The 18,095-nt window shown below is 39.4% G+C and overlaps 1 protein-coding gene across 1 annotated transcript in view; it reads left to right on the plus strand.

Annotated features, from left to right (window-relative positions):
• Nucleotides 1–18,095, plus strand: part of kif6 (kinesin family member 6) — a 35,862-nt gene that overhangs the window by 985 nt on the left and 16,782 nt on the right. The window contains exons 2-12 of the mRNA XM_078796109.1: nt 1,357–1,466; nt 2,577–2,651; nt 4,747–4,894; nt 5,689–5,798; nt 7,453–7,582; nt 8,957–9,163; nt 9,450–9,593; nt 9,738–9,824; nt 14,458–14,561; nt 15,225–15,330; nt 16,776–16,929. Coding sequence (XP_078652235.1) covers nt 1,357–1,466; nt 2,577–2,651; nt 4,747–4,894; nt 5,689–5,798; nt 7,453–7,582; nt 8,957–9,163; nt 9,450–9,593; nt 9,738–9,824; nt 14,458–14,561; nt 15,225–15,330; nt 16,776–16,929 — 1,375 coding nt within the window. The remainder of the gene's footprint in view (nt 1–1,356; nt 1,467–2,576; nt 2,652–4,746; nt 4,895–5,688; nt 5,799–7,452; nt 7,583–8,956; nt 9,164–9,449; nt 9,594–9,737; nt 9,825–14,457; nt 14,562–15,224; nt 15,331–16,775; nt 16,930–18,095) is intronic.

Below are 18,095 nucleotides of genomic sequence, written 5' to 3' on the forward strand. Positions count from 1 at the left end.
CTTAAATGTTTCAGATCATCAAACAAAGCTAAATATTAGTCAATGACAACACAACTGTACACCCAATGCAGTTAAATGAATGAAAGTTTTTATTAAGGGAGAAATATATCCAAACCTACATAGCCCTGTGGCCCCGCCCTGTTAAAAGACAACTTAGATTAATTGAGATCTATCAGTCAGGAAAAGGTCATAAAGCCATTCCTCAAACTGTAGGACTCCAGCAAACCACAGTCATTATCTACAAATGGCAAAAACATGGAACAGTGGTGAACCTTCCCAGGAGTGGAAGTCCTTGTGAGCGCTTGGGAGTGCGACCAATCACAGCGGAATTTAACGGCTCATTCAGGTCGGAAGCAGGAAGTCCATGCAAGCACTGCCGAAAGGGGTGCAGAATCTGGAAGATCTAGAAAGTTTTCTGTGCTGGTTATTGTGTGTAGCTGCTCTATCAGAGTCCACAACTCAATACAAAGCACCGAAAATGAGCATAATAGGTCCCCCGTAGTGTTTACATGTCATTTGATAAGTTCAGCTTCCATTGGGTTTATATGTAAACAAGACCAGCTTGCATTAATAATGCCGCTGGCAATGCATTCACTTCTTTCTGAAATCCGGTTTATTGTCCGTGCAGTCCTCCTGATGGGAGGGATAATCAAATCACACAGATGGCTTCTGTAGCAATTTAGGTTTCACTGACAGTATCTGCCGCAATGAAATGACCACAGCCACATCCGTGGGGCTTTTTCAGATTCTGCACATGTCTACAAGAAGCCAAGAACAGAAGGGTGGCCAGGGTGACAGTGAAAGCAATCCAATTACTAGTTTTGTATCATTTATTTCTTCCTAAATCCCCTTGGGTTTGTAATTTCATCAGTGTCTATTGGAGACATATGCCAGCACATATGTCAGAGATCAAAAACAAAGGGTAGGGGCGTTCAAGTTGACCCGGCTGACCTCATTTTAAATACCATACACTGCTTGAACTCTGTCTACATTGGTTGCACGGCCCATAATTTTCCTAGTGCCCCCTGAGGCATGGCTTTGGCCTTCTTAAGCCCAACTTCCCTAACACTATACAACTATGATTCCTTTTTTATTTCTATATGTAGTGTTCCACTATGTTTCTTTAATTCCAGCTTTTCCTTTTGGACGAGACAGTGCCCTCACCACAAGAAGTTAAATTTACAGTATATGTCTTCATGTACAGGGCCTGTAATAATGTATAGTATGCAAGAAAAGTAACATCACGTACAAAATTGTCTCTAAGATTAGGCAAACTTTAACCTTTTTTTCAGGTGGTACTAAGCCATATGCAGAGTGGCTGGGCTAACAGGGCTGTTGTTTCTCTGGATCCCTCAGGTGTACTCTGTCAATAGTGAAGAGCAGGCGAGCACGTTTTTGGAGTTTGTGGTGCCCAAGGACACAGCTGATGGTTTTGTTAACAACAAGAGGGAGTGCTTCAAATTCAGGTACTTTATTTAAATATATATATATATATATATATATATATATATATACGTATATATAGAGGCCTTTATTGACCTGACCTGTACCGTCTGCCTGATGGCAGCAATTCAAACAGAGGGTTGTGATGTGTTGTTAATTATTTTCACTGCCCTGTTGATGCAACCTGAACTGTACAGTTCTTCCAGGAGGGTAGGAGGTAGTCAGCTATCTTCTTGGCGACTTTAATGACCCCCTGGAGTTCTTTCCGCTGTGTTCCCGTGCAGCTTGAGTAACACGCACACAGACAGTAGGTGAGGATGAGCAGCGATAGAAGACCACCAGCAGTTGTTGAGGGATGTTATTTTTCCTCAGGGTCTGCTGGCTTTTCTTCACGAGCTTGTTTTGTTAAGCAGACCTCTTCAAGTCGTCTCGGTGTGCTTGTTTGGCATGTACCGGGGTCAGAATAGTAGCGATCGCAATTAACCAAAAACACTAGCAGAGCTTCGGATGTTACAATTGGGTCATAGAATAATATTACACTTTGTCTTAATGTGAATATTGGCAAGAGTTTTCACTCCATCCATCGACAATGCAAATCCAAATTTTTGGAACAAAAATAAATATAAGATGTGTTGCGAGCCAGGTTACATATAAAATGCTGAAATAATTCATCTACCAGCTCTGTCATTGCCGAGCCAGAACATCTGGTGGTGAAAGCTGCAGCCTTATATACCCTCTGGGCAGGGCTCATGCCACGCTTCCAAGCCCTAAATTCACAGTTAGGGAGTCAGACAGTAGTGGACACAGAGAGTCTTTGCAAACCACGGAGTCTTATAATAGCTTGCGGAGGTTCCCTTATGCCCTTGTATAAATACAATTTCCACATTTAACAACCCTCCTGGGTGGATTCCACTCGCGTCCTTCATCGTTTTTTGTGGGTTAAGGCAAGATTTGAGACTTCTTTAGAAAACATAATGACTTCTTAATCCATTCTAGAAATGAAATACCAAACAAAACATAAAAAGTACAAAGTCTGTAGTTAACTGTGTCATGTGCCCAACTTGGATTTTATGTTTGGTATAATAGTAAACAAAATTGGAAAACAATGTCTCACGGTTTCTACTTTTGTCCAGGTTCCAAAAGGTGTTTGATCAGGCAACCAAACAGGAAAATATATTTGAAGACATCGCCAAACCCGTCGCAGACAGGTAAAGTCATCGTACTTTAAGCGACCAGCTCTACGGACTTTTATTTTAGCATTTCTCAGATCTAATTAACAAATTAAAAATGCATAAGACTTCCTGCTGCAGCCAGCAGCGCTTATCCAGGGTGAAGTCCAGCCATGTGCATAACTTCATTCAGCTCTACTGACAGGAAGCCAGTTAAGCTCGGCCTTTTTTAAGATGCAAATGGGGGGTGCCTCATGTTTGGTGTACTTGACATAGTTAAACCACTAAGTGGACTGAGCTGGCAGGGAAGATGGAAAGTTCTGCCATTGTGAGTGTCAGAACTTTAACAAGCCCCAGCACAGAGGGACACTATGAGCTCTTCTGCTTGCTCCTTCTGTCCATTCTACACAATTCAGACAAACCTGTCAAACTTTAACCAACTGCATTGTGAGCTCTAAAAAGATCAAATAAATAGTTGATATCCATTTCCACACCGGGTAGTAAAAAGGTACATTTATACCTCCACCACAAACTTTGGTCCAGCGGCAAACCTGCAACTGATTCTCCTGAAAGGGAAAACAACCAAGAGAGAATTTCCTTGGAATTTCCTCTGATCAAATGCTTTGTCTTTTGTGCAAAAAGGTGTTTCCTCTCTGCACTTACTTCTGGCTCAATTTTCAGAGGCTATGAAATGACTGCTCTGCATTGCCTGTCATTAAAACGTACATATTTTCGCTGACCAAGGATGTATTTGACCTGACGCAAATGAGTTCACCAACTGGGGTATTAGGTTGCCTGCATTTCTAAACCATTTGGCAATAATGCCTTTCCTGCTGCAGCTGGTAAACATGTGGATACTCATGACCAGTCTCAGTTTCAATCGAGCATGTTTGGGATGCTCTGGATCGGTATATATGTTCCAGTCATGCAAATGACTTTGCACAGTCTTGGAATTGATGTTTGTGACATGTATTTTCTCACAAGTGTTTCATACTGTCTGTGAAATGTTTCTTGAAAAGCTGGCTTTCAACTGCAAAGGCTTTCTGTGAATAGACAACATTTTGCACTATTCTGTTTGCATGTTGTTGTTGAGTTCAGTGTGTTGTGTTTATATTTCTGAGTATGCGTAGCTGGAAAGCTGTAAGGGGGTAAAAGACACAAGCACCCATAGACCCAGGTTCCCAATTTTAAACCATGTAGCTCATTTGTACGTATATTACCAAAGCATATCTGTAAAGTATTAGCTTCACCACCATGCAGTACAGGCAGACCTCTTATTTAGTACAAAAAGTAAGGGTTTTAGTAAGTCTTTCATACTTTGACCAATAGTTCAATTAGGTTTATTAGTGCACACTCCTTAGCTGTGGTATAACACAGCAGTTCTCAAAAAACAAACATTTGTTGGTTTGGACACTGATTCACATTACTGTGAAACCTGTATTCCAAATTTAAAGGGGTCTTGAACATACCGATTCTGCCAAAAAGAGTAAACCGTTTTCTGGATAGTGTGTGGCTAATCTCTAGGAAAACTGAGGTGTAAACAGGAATAAGCATTGGGAAAAGCCCAAGCCTCAAAGACAGACTCCAGGCCGCATCATTTGCAGTGACGTTAAAACAAAAACTGTGCCCTTGCATATTCTCCTGGTTGCCAATCAAAGCAGTGAATCATGCAAGACACCAATGTCAGATAGCCAACTGGCATTTTCATATGTGTTTGAAGGTTTTTTTCTTAATAAACCGTTGTGAAGTTTTTCCGTTACCCTTCTCATGCAGGGTGTGGAGCTGGAAAACATCATGAGAATGGTCAAGTAGAGTTTATCCGCACCATTCAGTCAAGTCTTATTTAGTTTTTTGTCAAAACATACACAGAACTGTGCAAAGCCGGCCAGCATTAGATTCGTAGATTTACCAATGACCATGGATAACTAGATTGTCGCTCAGTGGTGCACCGACAAACAAAACAAAATGCACCAGCACCAGTTTAGCGGCTTTCACTTACACTTGAAGACATTCCACTTTTACCAGTAAATGTCTGTCACCAATATGTCTCTCCATGTTCCACCTGGCTTCGCATTATGCAAGTTCTAACTTGTTCATTTTGCCAACATTGTATATGTGTGCATGGTCTCTGCAGTGTATTGGCAGGCTACAATGGCACCATCTTTGCCTATGGCCAGACAGGCAGTGGGAAGACCTTTACTATCACAGGAGGAGCAGAGCGCTTCAGCGACCGTGGCATTATTCCCCGTACACTTTCATACCTCTATGAGCGCTTCAGTCTGGTAAGAACACTATCATCCTGTCGATAATCACAACAGAGTTTACATATATATATATATATATATATATATATATATATATATATATATATATTTCATGACCTTGTCAACATTTATTTTTATGGCCGTGGAAAATCTGTCTGAGCCAGTTTATAGCCGTGCCACTGATCTACTGGTTGCACTATTGGAGCAATGGACTGGAAGTCAGCTTTGTTACGCAGACGTCATCAGCAGTTGATTATCAAAAATGTTTTTATAGTTTTACAATTAAAGTTTTACTTTATTAACTGTTCCCAAAGACACAATTTGGCTGCGAAATCAACCTTTTTGTTTTAGTAATTTCTTTAATTCAATAGTGTTTCTCACCGTCTTTGACAAAAATGCCGGCACTTGCAACTTTATTTGGTTTTATTAGGCGTTACTGAGGTGAGAAAAAATGAATTAAAGAAATAATAATAATGGCAAACAGCTTACTCTTGCTGCCACGTTGTGTCTTTGGGAACAGTCATGCATGTCAACAATCATGTCTTCAATAAAGGTAAAAGTAACCTTAAATGTCCAGTTATCTCTTTCATTCATCATTAATATGTATTTACATGCATTTCAAATGGTTTTGTGTACATAAACCTAATTATAAAATGTGTTTTGTGTTGTAATTTTTGACTTTCTGTAACTGTTTCATTGGATTTATGTACCTTAAAAATGTATTCCGTTAAAATTCATTTTGGTTAGAGTCAGACTTTCTGGAACGAATGAATGACACTGACCAAGTTTCCATCGTATATTCTGGTCCACAGGACAGCAGTAATGTGTATACGACACACATCTCCTACCTGGAGATTTACAATGAAATAGGTTACGACCTTCTGGATTCCAGACAAGAAGCATCTCGATTGGAGGACCTACCGTGAGTGTGCTTTTCAGAACTCTGAATGACTCCAGATATCCATAAACACTTCACACAGTTACAGTGATTTGGCTGCCCTTTACTGCTCTTGAAGGCAAGTAAAGAACTTAAAGGGACACAAGCAAATTTTGAGTTGGTCAAATAAAATAAAAAATGTCCCCTTCATGGGAAATATTTTCAACACTGGATATAAATGATGAATGATGAAAGTTCCCACACCACCAGTTCTCTGCCTGGAATCTACTGTGTGGTGAAATATGGAGACTGTAGTATTTACCACCCAAATACAAACTGCCAGAAGGCATAATAGCACCATTGGATAGTGATGAATGTGGTCTAACTAGTGGTAGATTCTGCCACTAGAGTGGAGAAAAAGGATCATGTGAAGAAACTTTTTTTTCACTGCATGTTACTGGCACTCTTTTTTTGTTGTAGGGGAATTTATTCTTTTGTCTTCAGCCACTTCTTATTTTGCTTTTGTTGCTTGGATCTCTGGCTCTCCTTGTTTTCCTTGCCTCTTTCATCTCTCCCATCTGGTTGGAGGTTTGTCAGTCTCTGATCTTTTTCTGTCACATGCAATACATCATCAAAATAGATATTAGACTTCCAGGCGCAACATCAATTTGATGTTTGTGCAGTATTTTCTGGTAGCATTTCCTTTTAAGGCATTTTGCAGATGATTCTGACTGAATGTTTTGGATACCCACAAATCATAGTGTTCTGGAAATAGACAGTGCCCGTCTTTAACCAGGCTGTGGCTACACTTGCTGATTCAAGGAGAAGCTGTGGCACTGCTGGTCTGCTGTTTCTTTTACTTCTCATCCCTCCTCTTCTTGATCAGTACGCTCTCTGACTGGCGCATCTCAATGAATATGTACGGAAAATCCTATATTCTATATATAAATTCACACAGAGTGAAATATTAGTATCTCATAAAATTTGAAAAATTGTCAAAAAGTCAATACTGTATATACTGGTTCATGCTGTGATGAAAAAATGAGCAAACACTTACTGGGCCTGTAATTAGTCTGTTGTTTTACTGGTACAGGCCAAAAGTTTGGACACACCTTCTCATTCATTGTGTTTTCTTTATTTTTATGACTATTTATACTGTAGATTCTTAAAACTATGAATAAACACATGTGGAATTGTGTATCTAACAAAAATGTGAAATAACCCTAAATATATCTTATATTTTACACATATATTTTTAATTCATTTTCTACCGCTTATCCTCACAAGGGTCGCAGGGGTGCTGGAGCCTATCCCAGCTGTCTTTGAGCAAGAGGCGGGGTACACCGCTGGTCACCAGTCCAGGGTGTACCACGCCTCTCGCCTGAAGTCACCTGGGATAGGCTGCAGCATACCCGCAAACCTAGTAAGGATAAGTGGCATAGAAAATAGATCAATGGACCCTTACATACTGTAGATGTAGTACATGCATACATCACATTACACTATATTTTGCTTTCCACACTGACTCTTTTTAGCGACCACGGCAATCATAATTTGCAAAATTAGTACTGTCCTAAATATTGTACTTTTACTTTGTTCTGGCTTTGTCAATGGTCGTTATGCTTTGTTGTGTTGTGCTCATTGTAAGTCAAGTTATAATTCTGGTATTTAACAACATAATGTTCCTTTTCTTTGCCAGAAAAGTAATTATCATGGAAGATCCTGACCAGAACATCCATCTCAGGAATCTTTCATTGCAGCAGTCTGCAAATGAAGAGGAGGCTCTCAATCTCTTGTTTTTGGGCGACACCAATCGAATGATTGCAGAAGTAAGAGGGTGGTGGGGGTGTGGCCAAATGTTGCATGAGATATCATACTCACAAATTAATAATGCATGTTCCTTTTTGATCCACAAACTAAAACATTGTGTTTTTAGGAGAACCATTTATGCAGCCCCATTTCATGTATTCAGTTAAGGCCACCATCAACTTTGTTTTTTATTTAATACATGTTAGTGTTTGCTTACTCACTCAAAGAAACATTCGTTGTACACATGCGGATGATGCAGTGGTGCGTTTGGAGGCTGACCTTGCTGACCTTTGTTAATTGGGAATAAACGAAGAATACTAAATAATAACAAAATGATAAATAACACATGAATACATGGGATTGGGTGGGGAAATTATGTGTGGAAAAAAAGCTGTATTTATACATGAGTGTGTTGATCAAACAGCTCAGGGTTTGTTGTTAGGGAGCCCCCAGCAGCCACCCACACACAGACATGAACTCACCCCCACAGAGAATTCTTGACAAGAAACTTTCACTTGAGCCTGAAGCGAACAAACAACCATTCACTTTGTCAATTTGTCATTGCCAAATTTATCCCAGAGGTCTTAGCTCAGTATAGAAATCCAACACATTTACACAAAAGCTTCTCTTTTGATCCCAGCCATACGGATAAAAGATCTATTCACTCCCACTGGCCACACTCAACGGAATATGAGCTCATTCATTTCGGGACTTGACAATCCACTCTGCAGTTTTACTGGAAATAAAATTCACCTTCTCTACTTCTCACCTTTCCTTTGACCTCATCAGGAAACATTTCTCCTCACTTTTTGCCTCAGTGTTCCTGTTATCCTTTTTTATGTAGAGTGTACAGCATGATCTTCAGCCCTTCTTTCTACATCCGATCAGCCGTCCTGTCCTTACTTCACCTTATGGTGGACTGTGGTGAATCCCAACGTCTTCCCAGTCATGATAATGTAGCAACAGATATAACATATCATATAATATAATGTCTGGCCAATATGTGTTGCATGTGACATCAACATGTGGTCCACTGAGAACAGAAGGATTTTTTTTAGTTTTGAACCTTTGGATTAGTACTGTGTTTGTTGTGTTTTTAGTCTGTATCAAGGTGTACCCTGCTTTTCCCAAAGTTAACTTAACATTTGCTCCATAAATAGCCGTCTGAAAATCCACCACAGCTTTTGTAAAGCTGCCGCCATCTGTTTACTGCTCATTGTTTATAATGCAACTACAATGCTTTTAATCAGCAGAAACAGGAAAAAATAAGGATCAAAGCAAACAAACGTCTGAATCAATCACAGATGGAAATTGTTCTTATTCTTACTGTACTGTCTTTGATTAAAAAAAAGAAAATTTTGTTTGCTCACTGTCCTTTTTTGTTTAATTTCCAGACTCCTATGAACCAGGCTTCCACACGTTCCCATTGCATTTTCACAGTGCACTTGTGTCGGCGTGAGCCAGGCTCTGATACTCTGCGACGCTCCAAACTTCACCTGGTAGACCTTGCCGGGTCAGATCGAGTTAGCAAAACAGGCCTAAATGGGCAGTTGCTCACTGAAGCCAAATACATCAACCTGTCCCTTCATTACTTAGAGCAGGTAGGTAAAATGTTTTATTGATTAACTTCATTAGAAAAATATAATATAAGTGTAGACTTCATCAAGATGTCTCTAGAACTGTACTGTACATTTTAATGTAATTTAATTGTGTCATGTAAACTGTTGATGAATGGACTTCCTTCAGCAAATAGTAGCAATAATGACTCATACTGGAAAACTCATTTACTTAGCATGCAGATTCCATTATATCAGAATAAGTTATTTCCTGAGCTGCCTGTCTGCCGGTCTGTCTTCATTTACTTGTTTCCTTTTTTCTCTTCTTCAGGTGATTATTGCTCTATCAGAGAGGAATCGCTTCCATATTCCGTACAGAAACTCCATGCTGACTTCTGTGCTGAGAGACAGTCTCGGAGGCAACTGTATGACCACTATGATTGCCACTATGGCGGTTGACAAGACTAATCTAGATGTAAGACACACTTATTTTATGAAGTGCAAACTAAGACTTAGCATTAGCTTCTTTCTCCAGATTGAGAGTAAAATACCATTATTGTATGTTTTACATTTTGTAATATTTCCACTAAAGTTGCATTTCACATTAAAAACAATCCAGGAATCCATCTCCACATGTCGCTTTGCTCAGCGGGTGGCTATCATCAAAAACGAGGCCGTATTGAATGAAGAACTTGATCCTGCCCTGGTGAGACAGCCGCACACCACTCATAAATACTGTAACTCAGACACAAAATCACACCACAAATGCCATCATAGCCAGATCTTTCACACGACTTCCAAGACTTAATTTGATCATCGAATGAATTGCAGTAAGATTTCAGCTTCAAAATGGAACCGAGTGTAACCTATCATGTGTTTAAGTGTCCTCCTTCCAAAACCACTTTTTTCCAATGCCAGTCAGTTCTTCTAAAATAATGACTTTGTTGGTCTTCAACACATCAGCACTTGCTGTGTTGCTATATATCAATGATGACTGCAAGCACTCCTTGTCTTCTTGTTTACATGCCTCTAATTCTGTTCTCTGGCATATTTTAGCCCAGTGCTTCACAACATCTTGAAGGAAGCATTAGACTGGAAGTGTTATGTACTGTATATATGTACTTTGCACATTGATCATAAACATCCAAGAAGGTCCAAGCTGTTCACTTGCAACCTCATTGTTGTAATTCCTGTTCCAAATTAAGTGAAGACTAAAGCTATTTTAAATATCATTGACAAGTTGCAGCATAGTTGCAGGCCAGTCCAGTAATTGTGACAAACAGAATTGTGTGCCTGACAACTTTTATCTGTTGTACGTAGAGCACAGTTTCAGCTTCCAGTTGCAATCAATGTTACTGTCAATGTTATGTGTGTGTCTCATTTTGTCCACTATGCTTGTGTGCTCTGGTTCCACCTCATGCTCTTATCACCACGTTAAAAAGAAAAAAGAATAGCGTCAGCATATTATGCTTTTGTGTTCCTTTCCTTGGTTTCCTCGAACAATCAAACTTAGTGGCTTTAGTACTTGATTTAAAAATGTGGAGTTGCCTTGCAGTCATTGTTTGGTACTGTACAAAGTAACAAAGACACACCAGAGGGGCTTCGGGTGGCATGGGAGGACGGAACCTCCTATTCAGGGCTTGAGATAGGATGAGCTTTATTATTTGGGTTTAAAGGACCCGGCCATTTGCCCCTACCCCTGTCCAGTTCTGATTTGTTCCGCTACTGCTAGTGCAATAGCCGACAAGTTGCAAAACATTTGCAGGTTATAGTATACTGTCTCTGCAAACTTACAAATAGAAATAATTGAATTCTAGTAGTTGAAAATACAGTGTAATAGTTTTATTTGGACCAGTGATTTCATCATGCCGTCATGTGCAAAATTTGACACCGAACATTTAACATCATTTTAAATGAGTGTATGAAGATTCATCAGATGGGCCATTTTGAGTTACGTACTGTTCAAAATGAATCATTTGCTTTTTTGTTTATACAGTGGTGTAAAAAAGTGTTTGCCCCCTTCCTGCAATTTATGCAATTTATCATATTTTTGCATGTTTGTCACACTTAAATGTTTAAGATCATCAAAAAACTGCATCTTGTGTTCAGTTGTGTTGTCATTGACTAATATATACATTTGTTTGATGATGTGAAACATTTAAGTGTGACAAACATGCAAAAAAAGCATTCAAACACTTTTTCACACAAATACATATAAATAATTATTTCATGCTTAAAGGAGAGCAATTGAGAACTGATCGGCAGAGCTTCACAGGAATCTTTTATCCAGGCACCAAATCGCGCTACACATAGTAGTTTATTTGTAGGAATGGCAAGGAAACAGGAAATCAGTCAAAACAAGCATCTGCATTCAGTTGTGATGGTAAAATGAATCAAGTGTGGAATGACGTTGTGACGTCTCATCATGGATGGTTTCCTCAAGAGTGGAAAGTATGGTCCCAACCCTACATTTAACTCCAATTTAGTCTTGTTTCAACCACGACCTCAACTTTAAAATGTTGTGCCCCACAATGCAAAGCAACATTTATATAGTCTCATTTGGAGTATGCCTGTTTAATTGTCCAAATAATTCATTAAAAAAAATGAATGACACATCAGAACTGCACATTATATTTTACTCAAGAATACAGCTCAGATGAGCACATACAAATAAACGCAAAATAATTCTTAGGGCTAATATTCATTGCTGTGGATAGGATGGATCAATGCCTTTCCTCAAACACTTTGTGATAATTAGCCTTTTTTTGCTGTGTCGTGCCCCCTATCCTTGTTCGTATGTTATAATTTTGTTGTGGGCAAACTAAAGCTGTTGTTTAGATGTAGTGAGAAAACATGCCCCTGTTTCCTATATAAAACAGGGCCCCATAATTGCAGCATGTTGGTGTGTGGCCAACTACGTAATAGACGTGGATTTAAGCTCTAACCTGTGGTTATACAGGAGTGCTTACAGTTTACTGTGGGTGGTTTTGTGCACAGAATAGTTTGTTTGCAAAAATTATGTTAAAGTCTGTTTTTGGAAGTTTTCTTCTTTCAGTTTGGAACATGTCATTTGTCATTTGCACATAATAAGAATAGAATATAGAATGCCATGCGTCCTCTGTTAAATTTGTTGAAAGGCCGCAATTGTTCTCAACAGACACTGTGAGGGTCAGACAATAGCTTTAAAAAAAAAAAGATTTTTATGGAAATACATTTCTGGTCGTCCCTCATTTATTGTGGTTAATTCGCGCACAGGCCACACAGCTACATAGGAGACTGGTTCGATTCTCCCCTCTGGCATCTCTGTGTGGAGTTTGCATGTTCTCCCCGTGTATGCATGGGGCGTGGGTTTTCTCCGGGTACTCCGGTTTTCCTCCATTCCAAAAACATGCTAGGTTAATTGGTGACTCCAAATTGTCCATAGGTATGAATGTGAGTGTGAATGGTTGTTTGTCTATATGTGCCCTGTGATTGGCTGGCGACCAGTCCAGGGTGTACCTCGCCTCTTGCCTGAAGACAGCTGGGATAGCACGCCCAATTTTTGCGAAGTAGGATTCAATATGGATTTTCATAGCTTGAGCATAGTAGAAAACCTGTTTCTGACTTTCTAAATATGATTTTTACCATTATTAATCCCTGTTGACATGAACTAACACTCTTCTAGTCACTTTTACACTTGAATTAGTTTTTGTTTACGAAACATTGCCCAACTGTAACACATAGACCATAGCTTCACTGCAGGAATACAATAGGTGTCTGACACTTAAAACATAGCATGCTACCGAGCTCACTAGTTGGCCTCCATTTAATTTATTCTAAACTTAAGAAAAGCTTTCAAACAGAGTTGGGAAGAAGGACATAGTAAGAAGCTAAGCATTTGTTTTTTTTTAGTTCATAGAGTTGATTGCAAAAAGCTTTGATGGTCTGGATGTACGTACCACTATACTGACATCATCAGTCACACATTCTTAGTGAATATATATTTCAAACTATTTGAAATTCTGCCATGAAGCTGTGGTACCAGTGTGGGCTGTGCTTGCTGAAATAGACTACCGCTGATTCTGCTGACCGATCACTGGTGGTCAGCCTTTGAGGATGCAGCTGGGAGTGTTACATCAGACCACAGGTTCCAAAAAGAGGTAAAGGGCTCCCCTCTGGACTGCATTGGTTAGCTTTGGTATTTGCTGTTAAAGAAATACCGTATGTCATATAAGATGGAATAGTGATGACTACTCTTCCAACCTAATGGCACCTGCCCAAAACCACATTGCAGGCCTGTTGAGTCTTGAGCAGCTTGAAAGAAGGTAAGGTTATCACATTGTGTGTGGAATAGACAGTGCAGTGATAACATGGAGAAGCCGATCTGACCTTTGCAATCTTTGCAGTTGTCAAAGGGGGCTATTGTGTGTGTTTCATCAGAAACCTGCCACTGTAGTCTGCGTTATTACTTGACAGCATTGTTACTGCTGTGATTAACTTGCTTTTTGGTTTAGTTACAGAATTGTTTTCAGCTGAATTTCATTACAGTATATCTCAGAGTAAGGATTAATCTGTAATGTTAAGGTTTAAAAAAATCTTTAGTGTTATCTTTGTAGTAATTTTCTCTGATTTCCTGCTACTGTTGGCTCTTTGTCCAGATCTTGTTGCCTGAGGCATTTATAATTGAGCTCTTTAGCAACAGGTATCTACACGAACAGAAATATTCACCAGAACATTGCTCTACTCAATACTTTTATTCCAGTCATAGATGTTATAGAGCTGTTTTATTATGTTGCCATTAGATGACATGAATAGCATAGTATTGTAGATAACATATTGTACTCTACTGTACCATAGTTTTACTATAGTGTGACATGACTCAGCAGTGTCATGTCTATTCTCTGTACTCATCCGGGATGTTTTGTTTCTTGATGCCAAATAATATCTACAGAAATGATGTGAAAAGTAACCTCTTGAGGCACAGAGCCTTCTCTTTACTTTCATCATTTATACATAAAAAAACAGCTTACTGAGTCAAAAATGATCAGACAGTATAAATATACAGGGTCCTAATGTTGGCCAACAGCGAGAAGCAGAAGGTTTGTGTTTGGCATCCTGCATTTTCTTGCTGCTGGTTGCCTGCTGGTTGTCTGGAATCACTTAAATGTTCCTCAATATGCATCAACGTGATAAACCACAAGATTGTCTCATCACTTGGCAGTATACATGACCTGGATTTGTGAGTAAATTGTGGGTGCTTAGTTTGTGTTGTGTATGGAAATGTGTATAAAAGTGGTCTGTATTATATTATGTTTACATACACATCAGTTAACCTCTTACTACTTTTCTCTACTTATTAGTTGATAGCTCGCCTGAAACAGGAGGTTCAATCTCTAAAGGAGGAGCTGTCCATGCTGACAGGAGAGGAGCGAGATGGCCAGCTTGCCGTAGAGGAGATACAGAAGTATGCATTTTATCTCAGTGTTGTTACTGTTGTAAATGATGACTCTGTTTTGCTGCACTTCTTCACAAAAGAACCCAGTCTGTTCCCTTGGTGCTGATTACTCAAGCAATAGGATCAGGCGATGAACGACATGGCATATCCAACATTGATTGAACTAAAAAACATCAATGTCGTGGAATACCAAAATGAAAATGCCATGTTTGTTTTGAGTCACCACATTTGTTTTGAGTCCTCCATCATGTAAACCTTGAACGTATCTACACCAATCATGTTTGCAAGGAAAAAAAAGTACTGCACATTTTGTGCCTACATTGGAGCCACTTGGATGGCTTCCTTTTTGTCTTTCTGGTCTTCAAAAACTTGGTGAACCAATGTTTGGACTATCATCCAGACATATGTAGTTTATCAACTGACTGGTCCAGTGGTGCTGCAGCATGAATTTAAGTAAATAATTATCTTTGACAGACCCACACTTTAAACACAAGAGTGCTCCTCAAATATACAGTGGTGTGAAAAAAGTGTTTGCCCCTTCCTGATTTTTTTTTTGCATGCTTGTCACACTTAAATTTCATACAAATACATGGCTCTATGTGGAAAAACTGAAAAACTTTTATTGTCTATTGAGATTATGACTGTTATGTATAATTCTATATTTGTGATTAGGTTGGAGGAGTTGGTCAAAGCCTTTCTAGATGATCCTGGTCCAGACGTAACACTGTCTTTGGGGCCAGACATGAGAAAAATCCAGTACTGCTTCTCCCTGTTGAAGGTAAGTCCCCCTCTATTCTGTGTATATCTGTCTTTTCTCTGTACAGCTATTATTGCTATTGTGGAGGAACAATGCTGTTTTCATGCTGGTTGTTGAACACTCAAACAGCCTTTTTCCTTATTATAATACTGGAGAATGCATGGGAATTTACTTGTCTTGTGCTGTTTGCTCCATGAATGCACATCCTTAAATAATTGCTATTAGTTCCTGCACAATTGAAGCAGTAGCTCATCTGACGGGCAGATTGTGCTGTTGCTTTGCTGCTGTCATGGTGAAAAGAGAGGTGAGATGGAATCTCAGGCTGCTGGAATGCTGTACATTTTGGGATATCTCCAGTTGTCAGAGTCAGGTGCCCACCTATGAATTGTACAGTATTTTGGGCCATCTAATTGAACTTACACATGAGAAGTGCTAATCATTTATTCACAAATATTTGAAAGGGCAGTGTGACTGCCTGGCAAAAAGAATGCTCTTCTTCCCCTTACCAGACTTGTGTCTAGACAGTGTTTTTTCAGTTTTCTGTCATCTAATTAGCTGGAAGGTGTCATGTTGACATGCGCCCATGCCGTGTGTGTGGGCAAGAGAGAAGGAGAGTGAGAGAGAGAGAGACCAACCTATTTCAACTGCACGCATAACATTGCATACAGCTGCACCACAGCTGCACCTCCGCGTATGGCATTTGTCTGTATTATATTGCCTTATTAGCAAGAATAATTATGTCACACTTCCACTAATGTCAATACACATTGTAGAAAGTCATAGTGTATACAGTGCATAAATGTTTCTGCAACATTATAACAAACAGAAACTGGCACGCGCCATGACCCAAGTCAGTGCACTCACACTGGGTGAGGTAGGTGCGGTTTGCGCACTGCCAAGAGTACGGCTTCACTCACCTCAGGTTTCTGCCATACATTTAATCAACATTCAAAAATCATGATTCGCTTTGCCTTAACTGCCTCCCATAAGCGCACGTATGAGTTGCACCGACTGAAAATGTTCATTTAGTCTAGAATGTCAAGGTGCGAGGATGAGTTGTTTTGATTACTACACAGCACATTAACAACAAACTCAAAATACTGCTCAGTAGAGGGAAAATACAAGGTGACTAGCCTCAAATTTAACAGATCCCACTTGGGTGTCTGCTTATGTCTCCTGTGTTTATTATCCATGAATCATCTCCTGTTCAGTTTCTGTCCGATACAGCTTATTTCTTCTCTTATTTGTTTTGTTGACCAGCTCTAATGATTGTATCCTGATGTGTCTGCTGTGAATGACTGCAAATTTTCCTTCGAACACCCTTGCGTTCATAGGGAAATGTCCAAGTCAGTCTCTGCTTCATTTTGCTTGTTAATAGCTGTCAAATGTTTTGGAGATATTGTCCACCCTCTGTCCTAAACCAGACCTTTCTTTTAATCCCCCTTTCATGTTTTTTTTTCCCACAGACAATGATTCTGGCCAGTCGAGTTGAAAGCAGCAGTAGTTGTGATATGCAGACATCACCAGGAGTCAGACCAGAGGAAAAGGACTGTGAGCACCGCAGTGAAGAAGAAGTTGCCAAACTAAAGGAACTGTTGATGCAACGCAACAATGAGATCAGTATCCTTTGTCTAATTAAGAGTGACACATTTTGTCAATTGATGTCCGACTCATTTAAGAACAACCATCATTTTTGAGGTGTTGTTTAAAGACCTTGTGATGAGATGGGGCTGGTTCAGAAGCCATAAGAAAGTCAGACCAATAGGCTGTATTCATCTAACAGCGCAAGTGTATCTTAATGACAAGGACAAAAAGACTTATTTTGTATTTGGTGCTCATTATGTGGTCAGTTGAAATCAGAGCAACTTGTGGTGCTTGAGATTAGTGTTTTTCCTTCCCAGCTGCTGACTTTTTAAAGGCAGATTCTATATATCCTGTGATGTCTGCTTTATTGGACAGCTTAATAGAAAGTGACAAGACAGATGGGGAGGAGAGATTGAATGAACATCATGAGATGAGTGTGACCACAATATCTGGAGTGAACAGTTTTCTAGGCAGCCCCTGATCCAATATGGAGCCCCACTAAGAAATATTTTCACCCTACACTTGAAACCTATGGTCGTGTTCAGCATAAATGAAGATATCAGACTACTGCTTCACAACTCCATAATGGAAAAACCTGGTGGACATCAGTTAGACATCAGTAAGAACCTATATGAAACAATGACATGGAACCCACAGCTAAAGTCGATTTTTTTACTGTAATTGCTGGCCACAATAGGTTAAACAAAATTGTGTTGGCTTTAAAACTTGGCAGAGTCTCTGTCATTGGAGATGCTAATTGCAGATACATTTGCCTTTTGCTGTTGTTCCCATTTTTTGGCTGACGGGAATATAAATGATCCTTGCCAGATCCTTCATTTATCATCTAAAATAATGCCATTTCCCTTGTTTTGTGTTCTGAACGTCCCCAATTATCTCTTGACCACTACAGGCTTTGTGGTGATGTCCGTCTACAACTAGACATCTGCTAATGCCATGACAAGACCATGCATGCGGAATATACAGATATGTGTTATTAAATCTGCAGGACTTGCAATTTAAGTGGGAAAGCAAGAAGAAAGACCAGAAGCTCCATCAATATTTAATGAGAGAACAATATTTTATTAATATACTTCTATACATAGCATATATATAGTATACTTTGTATGTTGCACAAAGCAATGAAAACTGTAGTCAGTGTATGGAATGAAAGGATGCAATTATTGTTCAAAAGCATGGAGACA

Source organism: Doryrhamphus excisus, linkage group LG14, assembly GCF_037039965.1.
Source record: "Doryrhamphus excisus strain RoL-2023G ecotype Guam linkage group LG14, RoL_Dexc_Guam_v1.1, whole genome shotgun sequence".
NCBI classification, from domain to species: domain Eukaryota; kingdom Metazoa; phylum Chordata; class Actinopteri; order Syngnathiformes; family Syngnathidae; genus Doryrhamphus; species Doryrhamphus excisus.